The sequence below is a fragment of the Mustela erminea genome, chromosome 6 (assembly GCF_009829155.1).
Source record: "Mustela erminea isolate mMusErm1 chromosome 6, mMusErm1.Pri, whole genome shotgun sequence".
Taxonomy (NCBI): domain Eukaryota; kingdom Metazoa; phylum Chordata; class Mammalia; order Carnivora; family Mustelidae; genus Mustela; species Mustela erminea.
The window spans coordinates 50,270,868-50,283,845 of NC_045619.1; the positions used below are offsets into that span (position 1 = coordinate 50,270,868).

The following is a 12,978-nucleotide window of genomic DNA, read 5'->3' on the forward strand; positions in this document are numbered from 1 at the left end:
ATGAAAGTGATGCGTTTAGAAAAAAAAAAAAACTTGTAGATGACTCAAAATGTAGATCTAGTAAGACAAAAACAACTAACAGAGTTAGAAGAGTTTGAATTAAAATTATTTTATGAACTATGACTAAGAAAAAGGCAGTATGTTAAATTTAACATGTATCCTATAACATGGGATTTGTGTCTTGTTCTTTCTCCTTTGTCAGCCTTTCAGTTCCATACATTTCACCGGTATATTTTGAAATTTCAAGAGGTTGTGAAACTATTTTGTCTTTTTCAGAGCTCAGTAACCATGTGCTACCCTTCTTTGCTAGGCCACACACTTGACCCATTTAGGGTAACCTTCCAGCCATATGATGGTTTATATGGCCTTCCCAGCTATACTCACTTTGGAGAAGAGAGAGTTTCATGGCTAATAACTTCATAAGATTTAACCATCCCTGCCCCACCCTCCACTCCCACCATTTTATGCAACTTCTATGGGGTTTCATGGCTGGTGCTCAAAGCAGAGCTGCCTAACTTATAGTTAGTATCAATAAATATGTATTAAACAAATGATTCTGTGGAGAACTTCAATCAAATTTGAACCATTAAGCTCTAGTGTATTCTCAAAGGGTCACAAATTCAGAAGCCCTCAGAGGTGAGGCAAGTCAGTGAATGAGATCCATCCATGAAGGACAGTGGCAAATGGGAAACTGGAGGCTCCATCCAAAGGGGGAGTTGGAAGTGTCCAGTGTTGCTGGATAATAATAACAGTAAACAATTATGTTATGCATTGCTTGTGCACTGTCCCATCGCTTTAATGTAAATCTCAATCCTTGCCACAAAAACGCTGAGGTAAGCACTCTTACTATTCTTCATCACTATTTTCAGATCAACTCAGGTGCCTAAAGACTATGCACTCAAATGCCCATGGCTGACAAGTGGTAGAGCCAGGATTTTGGACCCAAACATTATGGCTGTCAAGCTCTTCTACCATATTGCCTGTCCAGTTTTTTAAAACAAACTATACATGTGTATGAAATCTACTAATTTTTAAATGATGACAACTAACCTAATTTCTTAAAACCCTACAAGTCAAGCAAAGCATGCTTGGTTTATGACTTCTTCTTGGGTAGTGGAGAATTAAAACATAGGTCCTGGGGTATGCAAACGATATCTGAGCCCTCAGAACCACATTTAACATGCCTGGTAGGCACGGGAGCCACAGTGCCAGGAGCTCATACAGATTTGGACCAACTTCTGGGTTTAACTTCATCACTCCAAGGGGCATCTACCCTGATGAGCTTCTCAAGCCTCGGGTATGATCTTGGTTAAAAGAGAAAGAGAAGAATCTAGCAAACGTGAGAATGGCCACCATATGTGTCCATATGCCATAATAAGTTTCAAACCTCTATAAAGCTGGGTGGGTTTGTCCAAGAGACCCCAGTGCTATTTTCCTCTGTTGCGAAGATGACAGAGATGGGTTTGATGTATTTTGTTGCCTCTACTATTGTTTCATTTCAGACCATTTCGGTGGAATGTGGATTTTATTAAAAACCAGGGGAAACATTGAGTGCTTTGTGATGGTTACTACAGCTTGGCAAAATAGAGTATAAAGTCATTGGCAGATGCTAAAAAGTTGTATTTTGGGGTAATAACAAAGTTTTTGTCTTTGAGCCCTATGTCCAAAACGATTTGTAGTTGTAAAATTGACATGTATAAAAATGCTAAATATTTCTATTTCTCTGGAGGAATTATATCAAATCGAGTGGAGGTTTAAATTATGAATTAATTGTAGTGAATAGAATGTTTTGCATACTTTGCTAGAAGCTAAGAATAATGATTGAATCAAGTCCCATTAACATTTACTATGGGCTAATTTAGACAGTGGGTAAGATATTGGTTTATATATTTGCTTTTTCTTTCAATGTTATGTTGAAATATTAAACCATCTGTTCTTATGCATAAACATTTTCCTGGGATTCAGGTGGGATTATGGGATATGATATGGTTCTATGACTATAATGGGGTGATCAGCCTGTTTATAATAAAATCTTACTTTAGGGGCCTTTTAATGATCCTTAAAAGAAAATCACTACAGACTTCAAACTGGCAAAACATCTCCTCTCAGAGGCAAATTGTTTTTTTTTATAAATGTCAGTATGGGTTATTTTAATTATCAAACACCTAAATTAAATATACACTTTCTAGACAAGATGATATTTTTGTGCTGTGTGAACTATAGCTCATTTTCAGGATTAACTCTACAGTAGACACAAAACTAATTGCTTTTCATTCTCATCAAATAGAAATATCTGAGAAAAGTTATAAAACCAAAAACTGACCACTGTGCAGGAGAATAGGATAATCTGTAAACTCAATAAAAGTTGAATGTTCACATTTAGAATATGAATATGTATAAAAATATAATTAAGTCAAATATTGACTGCTGTCAATAAAATAAAGTATTCATATTCCAGAACACCAGAGCATTTTAGGTATGAATGTGTGAGCAAAATATTAAGATTTACAGTCTATCTAGCAACAGATTTCCTTCTGGGGGAAAAAGAACTTTAAATCACTGAATCTCATCCACTTTCCAATTCCATATACCTGAAGAAATACGGCATGGTCCCACAAAAGGTGATGTCTCCTCACCAAAAAGAAGTAAGGGAAGAAGTAGGAGAAGGGAGCACATATGGACACCACTAACAAGAGCCCCCAGTCGCTTCTGATAGTCTCCTCTTTGGATACTCACCCTTCACCTTTCTTTTTGGAATCACAGGTTGAAATAGATTTAAACCCGATGGTCAGCTCTGTGATTGCTTTTTCCAATTACAAATTTAAAATGAATTTGCTTTCATTTTTAAGCTTATACATACTTTAACACATTTTTATATTAAGAAAATGTAATGTGCACATTTTCTAATTCGTTTGCTGGCATCTTTGCTTTGCATACAAAGCAAATATGTACTTGCATTAACCATTGCTATAAAATAGGTACTATACGGTGTGGGTGAATCATGGATATAAAGATTCTAACTTCATTATTACAGCACCATCTAGCAGAAAACCAGGAGATCCCCTTGTCATATCAGATATCAAGAAAGGAAGTGTGGCACACAGGTAAGGAAAATGAATTTTCTGGTTCATTCCAAGGCATTTCTTTTTCTCAGAGTAACTACCCCCAACATGGGGCTTGAACTCACAACCGCAAGATCAAAAGTCACATGCTCTACTAAGACATTCCTTAATTAAAGTAGAGATGACACCCTTTCAACACTCAAGACAGACCTTCTTAGTGTGGATCATGGTATTCTTAATGTTCTCCAGACAGCCACTGTTAAGCGATTGTATTCAACATTCGTCATGCAATGACTTTGTAGCTCTCCTCGTGTCAATTTATTTCTGTACCCACTGCAGACGACAGTCACCTTTTAGGGTCCTTCCTGAGTCCATCACACTCTCCTTCACTGATCATCTTCCAGCCTTCGTTTTGCAGCTGAAAAACTGGAAATGACCCAATTATAAGAAACACCCCATATGGAAATAGATCATTGCTTGTGGAAGAGCTTTTCTAGATGCCAGAATGTCCTCCGTAGCCAAGCTAGGTCCTTGAGCCTTGAACAACGTTTGTCTTCTGTTTGATCCATATAACGTCAAAATCAGAGAGTCTCAAACTTTTGATTTCACAGATCAAAAATACTTATTTTAATGATTTGCTCACTTATTTTAGAGAGAGAGAGAGGACATGAGCAGGAGGGATAGAGGGAGAGAGAGAGAGAAAATCTCCAGCACACGGGAACAGAGCCTGACTCAGGGCCGGATCTCACAACCTGGAGATCATGACCTGAGTCTAAACCCTTAGGTTCCGAATCAGGCACTTGACCAACTGCACCACCCAGGTGTTCCTAGATCAAAAATATTTTCAGATCTTTGGGAATACTGATAAAAGACTATTAACTTTCTATTGTCCAATTAAGGACTTTTTTTTTTAATATTCCATCCATTATCATAGTCATTTCATTAAAGTAATATTTTAATATTCAATAAGTAGAAAGGACATTGTACGAGTCTAGGTATATAGCTATAAGCTCAGATGCCACGATAGGGAGATTTATAAATATACTGGCACAAAGAAGTCTGCAGTGTGTGTCTCATGTAACAGTTGGGAGGTAGGCAGGCAATTCGAGGCTGGGGAGGCAACTCTGTTATCCTCACCAGTTTGCTCCAGTCATTGCAATTTTCTAGCCACAGAAGGGAAGTGGGAGTGGTGCTGAGAGAGTCCGGGCTGTGCATCTTCAGGGAATGACCCAGAAGAAAAGCGAGGACAGAGGCTGAAAGTAATGAGCAATCTCTGTAACAGACATAATTCCTAAAGGATAGTTCTTACCAAAACATAACCTTCGGTGTACAAATATGTATGTGTATACATATATATACACGAACAAACATATACACATTCTCATTATTTTTCTCATCTCATGATGGACCTTAAAAATCTTCAACAGACCTGCAGAGGTCCAGTGCCAGTGTTAGACTCTCAAAGGCCCTGGGTTTCCTGGTGCCGGTGGAAATGGCAGGGACGCCAGGATTCAGACCCCCACGGAGTTAACCCACCATGACCCCCTCACTCTCCGAACTCTCTCCTAGTACCTGACAAGTAGTGCAACAGTGTGGAGAAGCATGAGGACACCCAGTGTCTGTACACCCTGCGCCATTACCTCCCTTCCTAGGAAAGTTTGAATTTCTGAGTGAAGCTTATATAGTGGTCCTGGACTAGTTCAAGAAACTAGTTTAAAAAAAATGTTGGGGATCTGGGTGGCTCAGTGGGTTAAGCCTCTGCCTTTGGCTCAGGTCATGATCTCAGGGTCCTGGGATCAAACCCCACATCAGGCTCTCTGCTCAGCAGGGAGCCTACTTCCCCCTCTCTCTCTGCCTGCCTCTCTGCCTACTTGTGATCTCTGTCTGTCAAATAAATTTTTTAAAAAATCTTAAAAAAATGTTTTTAATACTCTGAAATGTAATGTCATGGCAGCCATCCAAACTAAGACTAGAAAAAAGGGATTTGTTAATAAAATGCAATTTAAAAAGAGTTGAAGAACGTCTCTTCTCTAAAGACTGCCATAATGCTACATTGTTCTTAATGCCTCTTAAATGACCCGGGTAAGTGCTCATTAATCATGCGTTGCTCTGCATTGGCTAACAGGACTGGCACCCTGGAACTCGGGGATAAATTACTTGCAATAGATAACATCCGACTGGACAACTGTTCAATGGAAGATGCAGTTCAGATCCTCCAGCAGTGTGAAGAGCTGGTGAAGCTCAAAATCCGCAAAGACGAAGATAACTCAGGTACGGAAAGCTTCCTTAGTTGAGACTGATTTCTCTAACTGCCCATCTGTTGGAGATGTTAGATCTTGATGTTTCACACACGACCGACCGCTGGCTAGTGACACTGCAGCGGTGTTTCGCATAGTTTAAAGAGGGTCTTTAAATTGTGTGTTGAGAGTGTAGGATGAATTTTAAATAATGGTGCTTTTAATGATATAATTAAGGCATTTTTATTATAAAGCATGATTATGGTTGTATCAAAATAATGTTCAAAAATGAAAATTAAATCATCATGCAGTACTACCCTGATACAATGGAACCAGTCATTTTTTTAGAGATTTTATTTATTTATTTGAGAGAGAAAGAAAGAGAATGAGCAGTAGGGGAAGGGCAGAGGGAGAGAGAGAAGCAGACTCCCTGCTGAGCAAAGAGCCTGATACAGGGCTCTATCCCAGGACCCCAAGATCATGACCTGTGCTGAAGTTAGTCACTTTACCGACCGAGCCACCCAGGCACCCCAGAACCAGTCACTTTCTAGTTGATATTTATATTACATAATTATAGCCATAGTGCAAGTTTTAACTTTATAAGGACATTACCACTTTCCAAACGCTTAATACCAAACATTTTTATTTACATTTTTTATTTATCATTTTTCTCTTCTTTCTTGGATTGCTTCCAATTGGTTCACTATTGCAGATAGTGTAATCATGGACATCTTTATGTATGGATATCTCTTTTTTTTTTTTTTAAGATTTTTATATATTTATTTGACAGACAGACCACAAGTAGGCAAAGAGGCAGGCAGAGAAAGATAAGAGGAAGCAAGCTCCCTACTGAGCAGAGAGCCCGATGAGGGGCTCGATCCCAGAACCCTGGGATCATGACCCGAGCCGAAGGCAGAGGCCCCAACCCACTGAGTCTCCCAGGCGCCCCTATGTATGGATATCTTTAATCAACTTTTCTTCTTCTTCTGAATTATTTCCTTAGGAAATATTTTCAGAAGTAGAATTGCTGAGTATGAATAAAAAGGAACTTCTCAGGATTTCTGACAAGTCTTGTATCATGTTGCTTTCTAAAAGGGCCATATCCATTTGTGGGGTTTCCAGTAATGGATGAATACAGAGGGGCAGGGCTTCTCAAACTTTCTTAGGCCTCAGAATCACCTGAAAAGCTTGTTAAAACACAGTTCCTCGCCACTACCCCCAGATGAGGCCTGAGATTCTGAATTTCTAACAGATTTCCTGATGATACTACTGTGGTCCAAGAAACACAATCTGAGCAGCCCAGCAGTAGATAATATTGTAATCTATCTGATTACAATAAAAACCTAGAGGTAATTGGAAAAAGTCCATAATTGAAAGATGCAGCTCATGTGGGGAATTACAGAAATTGATAGATATGGATAGCATGAACATTTAATTTAATATTTTGCCAATATTATGCGTGAAGCCAACTTCTTTGCTGTGAATTTCATCCTGCTGGTTATAGTTACAAGCCTTTTTACTTGTTTGTTGGCCCAAACCTTATATATAATGTACAGTTTGTATTTCCCAGTTTTTATTGTTTTGTTTTAATACAGTGAAAATTTAAAGAATTTAAAGTAATCTGAATGTTCACTCCAGTTAGGTTTTTATTTGCCCGATGTTTTCAACTTTGTTCTCTACAGAATTGGTAGATTTTTGCCTAACGACTCTCCTTATTGATTTTTCCAAAGCATTTGATTTTGTTTCCATAGAACCATTACTCTCCTGTTTCCTGGGTTATGTAAGAGTCATTAAATTACATAGTTACAAAAACTAGTAAAACTGACATAATCAGGCTTTGGAATAAACAAAATTGACTCTAAATTTTTAAGCTTGCAATTCAATTGTTAGCAGACACAGAGGTGCACAGAGGTACTAGAAAGAAAGACCTATTATTCTGGGGTATTCAGTGGCATTGGTAGGTATATTTTACAAAGAAGATAAAGAACCACAATTAATCCAGTAATGGCTAAAGAGAGATTGGTTAAGAGAACTTCTACTGTGTATAACTTAATTCCCACTGATGACGAATTATTGTCAATGTTCTGGAATCTTCTATAATTAAGCCATCTAGATCTAAAGTTTATGGTCATGTCAGGCCATGTGTTTTTGATTCCTGCTCAACGTCAAAACAAGTTGGTAGTTGCATCCGTTGGTACAGCTGGTAAGGATGATTGTATCCAAATGTATTTTATAACCAACGCTTAAAAATTTCCACTCATTATTTCTCAAGCAACTGATCTTCTGTACCAACATTTGCATTCTTCTCCTTACAAGCATGCTTCAATTGCACTTTCATTGGGGGATTTATTTCGAAAAAGGATAAAGCCTCAAGCATCAGTCTGGGTTCTGTCCTAGTGAAGAGGCAAAGCTCTGTGGAGAAACCCATTTTGCATGATTTGCCAAACTACGCAGATCTCAGCTACCTTTCGTGCAGAACAAAAGAGCCAAGCCGGAGGTGCCCACAGTTGGCCATTCTCCCAGTACTGAAGCCAGGCTGTGCAGATATGTCAGGCGGGAGGAGTTTCAGAAACAATAACCGAGCTCTTGGAGAGTCCGGTCCTGCTTCAATTGCTTCTTCCTTTCAGCTTATTTTTTCCCCTGTAGACCTTTCCCTCTACAATCCCGATGCCTGATCCTATGGTAATTCTCTTGCTTATTAAGTTTTTTTTTTTTTAATCTCTAGGAGGTGCTATTTTTAAAATCCTAAATCCTTCCATTGAAAACCATGTACCTACCCAAAATAAAACTAATATATAGGGGTGAGATTCATACTTACCCAAACCAGATTTCCTTAAATTGATATATGAAAATAATATACTCATGCAGACATGTTTTTATAAAAGAGCACTATTTGAAAATTACTATCTGATCATTGATTTGGAAGAATTTGAGTGTTTCTCTATCCTCTTCCAAATGAGAATATAAGTATAATTTGGGTAACTGAATTCTCTTTTATTCAGAGCAGAGCAAGGAGTGGGGGAGGAAATTATTCAAAATGAATGCATTCAAGGCAGCTCTACCACATTTGAGCTATGTGAGTTTGGGAAAGTTATTTAAACAGTCTGAGATCCAGCTCCATTTCCAGTCATGTGCACATAGTAATACCCACCTTAGGGAGCAGCTGTAACTTACTAATATAAATGTTTACCAGCACAGTTCGTATGCAATACGTGGAAACTCTTTTTTATTACTAATACGTCCTAAAAAAGCCTTTCCCCACCATTGTTCTTATCCTTCATCAAGATTTAAATGAATGGGAAATAACCATTAATCATTACAACAGTCACTGATTTTGGAAGTTTGATACTGTGCTTCATCTGAAATTAAACTGATGATTTGAATTATTACCATCCTTTGTCTCTATACTTTATTTTATTTTATTTTTAAATATTTTATTTATTTATTTGACAGCGATCACAAGTAGGCAGAGAGGCAGGCAGAGAGGAGGAAGCAGGTTCCCCGCGGAGCAAAGAGCCCAATGTGGGGCTCGATCCCAGGACCCTGGGATCATGACCTGAGCTGAAGGCAGAGGCTTTAACCCACTGAGCCACCCAGGTGCCCCTGTCTCAGTATTTTAAAACGGCAATACTCAGTACATAGTCTTCACTCCCTAAAATGTTATTCATACTGATATAAGATTTTCTGTACTCCAGGAGTTTTCCAGTTCTTTCCTTAATCATCTGGCCCTCTCCATCTTGCTTCTCTTATCACTTACAGAAACTTGATAAGCATACTCAGTATAACTTGGTTTCCTAAGCTAGCAATACTGCAATTGGTTTAATAGATGCTGCTTCAGAACATGAGCTCATCTTCCAGTCATACTAATGGCGTTGTTCTGCCTTGTCCCTTACCCGAGGAAATGGTAGAACCACTCTCCAAAGTTGTTAAAGTCTTTGTTTTTCATTCGGTCATGCCACCAGCATTTATTTGGTTCTCTGAGGTGTTAGGGTCAACCAGGTCTTAGATGAGAAAAGATACAATCCCTGCCCCCAAGTCAAGTCACCACCTTATATGAGATACAGAAGAAAATAAGAAATTTGATGAATGTCCTAGGTATAAGCACAAAATGTTAAGAGAATGTAGAGGCATCCATTTGAGCAGGGAGAGCTAAGGAGATGCTTCTGTCAACCTTGGTCTTGAAAGCATTTGGAAATGTGTTAGAATTAACCAGAAGAGAATGGGCCAAAGCAGATCAGAGAGCACGGCACATCCTAGTAGCAGATGTAGCTGAGGCAAAAATTATGTGTAAGGACTTCGTAGAAGGTGAGTAGGAAGATACACTGAAGCCAGATCATTACAGTCCTAAACCGTGTTAAGAAATTTGAACTTCACTCCAGAAGCCAATGGGAGCCATTAAAAGACGTCAAGCAGGGGAGTGAGGCCAAAGTGTTTGGTCAGTGATGACTGGTTGCGGTCGGTTGCTGGAGAAAGAGGCATTCAAGAGTCAGAATCCACTTTGTTTCTAGCCTTGGCTTAGGGAGGAGTAGGATGAAATGAATAAGAACATGAACTGGCTTCACAGCCAACAAGCTGGGAAATTGGAAAATGAAATTCTCGTCCATAAATGTCCATTTAATGACTACTTCACATGGCTGTTTGAAGGATCAAAGGAGGTAATATATTTAAGCACTCAGCGATGATGTTTGGCACCTAATAAGGCCCAATGAATCCAAAATGCTAACTGCCATTATTAGGGTGCTTTTAAAATTAATTTTAGCTTTATTTACTTTCCAAATCTTTTGGAACACTTGGAATTATAGGGATTTGCCCCCCACCTCTATACCCCCCAATATTCAGTGACCATTCTGCCTTCAGGAGCTTTTGCATTTGTTATCTTTCATTACCATAGGAAGACAAGTCACGTAAAGCCAGATGGTTCTTGTCTGGGTCTGAGGCTCCAGAACAAGGCTATTACCCAAACCCAAAGATGGGTCCCAAAGATGCAAATAACCCTCTTGACATAAAATCTATTGTTTTTCTTTGATTGCTTCTAGATCCAATGTTAATGAAGAGGGAGATATTGGACAGCTAAGAAGTAGCCTGAGTCAAAACAGTCGAGAATTTGGGGACTTGTAGAAAGAAGTAGAGGGGCCTTCCAAACCTGTCACCAAAAATTCCTACGGACCTCTCTCCTTTGTATGACTGCCTTTGTGCCAATCAAATACATAGCTGCTAATGATTTCTCTCTTGATTTAGAGCACCTTGCTTCTAATATAGAGCATGTTTTAGAGACTCTAAATTCAGCATTTTACCTGCATTGGCTCTAATTTGTGCAGAGAAACATTTACAGGCTGCAATTTGTCCCATCCAAAGCAAATTACCATTACACATTTCCAAATAGAGTCTTAGGCATGTATATAGCCTTAGTACCAGTTCAATCTGCCCTTCAAAGATTTTAGCTTTTGTATTTTTTTTTTTTTTCAGTTCATCATTGCTAAGCTAGCTGAACAATTTACTCCAGCTCTAAATCTATGTTGAAGTAGCAGAAAGACTTCATTGTAAGCAAGCAAGAATGATCCTATCTGTGCTAGGGGCAATAGTAGGGATGGTTTTGGCAAAAGGCTGTCTCCAAAAAAAGAACGTATGATAAAGATTTAAAATAAGAAAAAAAGAAAGAAAGAAAAAGAAAATAAGAAAAAAAGGAAAGGAAAGGGAGAGAGAGAGAGGAAGGAAGGTTATCTTCTTCTCTTTCTCTCTCTCTCTCTCTTTTTTTTAATGCTTGATCTCAAAGTAATGGTTTCAAAGTCTAGTCAGAATCACCCAGAAGGCTTGTTAAAACATGGGTGACTGGGCCCCTCCCCTAGTGTCAAGGGTTCCTACAGGTCTGAGTGAAGCTGAGAATGTGTATTTCCTACACGTACTTAGGTAATGCTGAAGTTCCTGGTCCCAAGACTACACTTTGAGAAGCACTGTCATAAAGCAGCCTAATTTGGAGAGTAATAAATAATAATAATAATAATAATAATAATAATAATAAATAATCAGTAACATAAAGAAATTCAAATTCTCTTCTCAGACACTCGGCAACTCCTTGGAACTCTGTTGGCACACTGTTGTGACACGGCCAGATAGAAAGACCACACAGTAGTGGGAAGCTGTAAAGGCGCTCTTCTAAAGGGTTGATCCTCTCAGGCCTGTCCCCCAAGAAATGTAGCCGGACTGCGTAAAATGAAGTCCATCGCTTTTAGTTGAAGTGAACTTTGATTGACCTGCACATGTATGCATTCCAAAGGCTCGCTCCCAAATCCAGGCCTCCTATTTGGTCCACATAAGCAGCTGCCATTATGGATTCAAGCCAGATAGCGTTCATTTTGTTAAACAGGCAGCACTCAAGAAGCCCGAAAATAACATTGCAGATAAGTAATGCTGCAATTTTGCATCTGTTCTGTGGTCCCATTAATTTTCTTAACTAGAGCTGAGCAGAGCAAACAAGTAGGCTGGCCCCTTTTCATGTCTTTCACTAAGAGTTGTAAACCTTCTGTTGTGATACAAAAGCTTCTTATAATATCATTAACATCTGTTTGGGCTCATTTTGAAACGTAGTGGTGATCCTGCGTTTTTTCTGTCCCAGAAAGTTTTTGTTCTAGTTAAACGCTCTCAGTTGCTCCTTTCTAAGCTGGAGCAGCTTCAGGGGGAGAGGGTCTTGGAGTGCTTCCACCCCCAAAATGGTGTGAGCATACGGGGAAGTTATCACCCTCCTAAGCTGTAGGCCCTCCCACTGCCAGTTGGGCTAATGCCCGAGAAGGCAGATGGAGTTGGAAGTGCAGCCTGAAGCTGACTCAGATGCTCTTGGCCTTGTGGAGGGAGAGTGCTTTAGCATAGCTGGTTCCAGCAGTGGCAGCCCAGGTCCGAGTGTCCGTCTCTGAGCAAGCCATATTGGGTGTGCATCACCTTGCAGGAGGGAACCAGACCTCAGAGGAGCAAGGAGGGTGACTCGCAAAACTCAGAGACCTCCTCCCTTGGAACGGGGACTCGGGCTAACAACCCTCCTGTACCCCCTCTCTCATTTACCCACGCATTTACCAAAATCTCCGTGGTGCCAGCATTGTTCTGGGGACATGAAGAGAAAATGTCTGTTGTAAGGTGATCCTGTTCGAAAGAAGGAGACAAGTAGAGAAATCATTCAAACAGAGAGTGAAAAGTAGAACAGCCATTAGAACAGGCACTAGAACAGGCATTCTTGTGGGGCAAAGATTGGTTCTCCAGAAGCAAAAAATCCTAGATATTATGTGACGATGGTTTGTCGCTCTTCAGAGCTCGACCCTACCTGACTGGATCTATCCCTTCATATTTAATTTCTCTTGTTAGGGGGAATTTAAGTTTCATTTCATTTTCCTCCTTGGCGAGGGGAACAAGACTTTGTTTCATTTCATTGTCCCCCTCGGCGAGGGGAACAAAAACAAGAATTAAGAGAAGTTGAGAACACTGGAAGAATACGCAGGAGAAAGATATTTGTGCATAGGGAGTAACGCATGCGAGGCTAGCCATGTGAGAAAAGTGCTTTTTAAGGGACTGCAGCGGTTCGGTAAGGAGAGAAGGTAGGAGATTGGACTGCGGGACAGAGGACGGCCGGGCCCTCTGGAGACACAGAGGCTCCAGCTCAGCTCATGCAAAGAGGCTGTATTTTATTCTTAAAA

The 12,978-nt window shown here is 39.6% G+C and overlaps 1 protein-coding gene across 8 annotated transcripts in view; it reads left to right on the forward strand.

Annotated features, from left to right (window-relative positions):
* Positions 1 to 12,978, forward strand: part of GRIP1 (glutamate receptor interacting protein 1) — a 678,373-nt gene that overhangs the window by 620,897 nt on the left and 44,498 nt on the right. For all 8 annotated transcript variants that reach the window (XM_032347119.1, XM_032347122.1, XM_032347116.1 and 5 more), the window contains 2 exons: positions 3,035 to 3,104; positions 5,188 to 5,333. In XM_032347119.1, the coding sequence (XP_032203010.1) occupies positions 3,035 to 3,104; positions 5,188 to 5,333 (216 nt within the window). The remainder of the gene's footprint in view (positions 1 to 3,034; positions 3,105 to 5,187; positions 5,334 to 12,978) is intronic.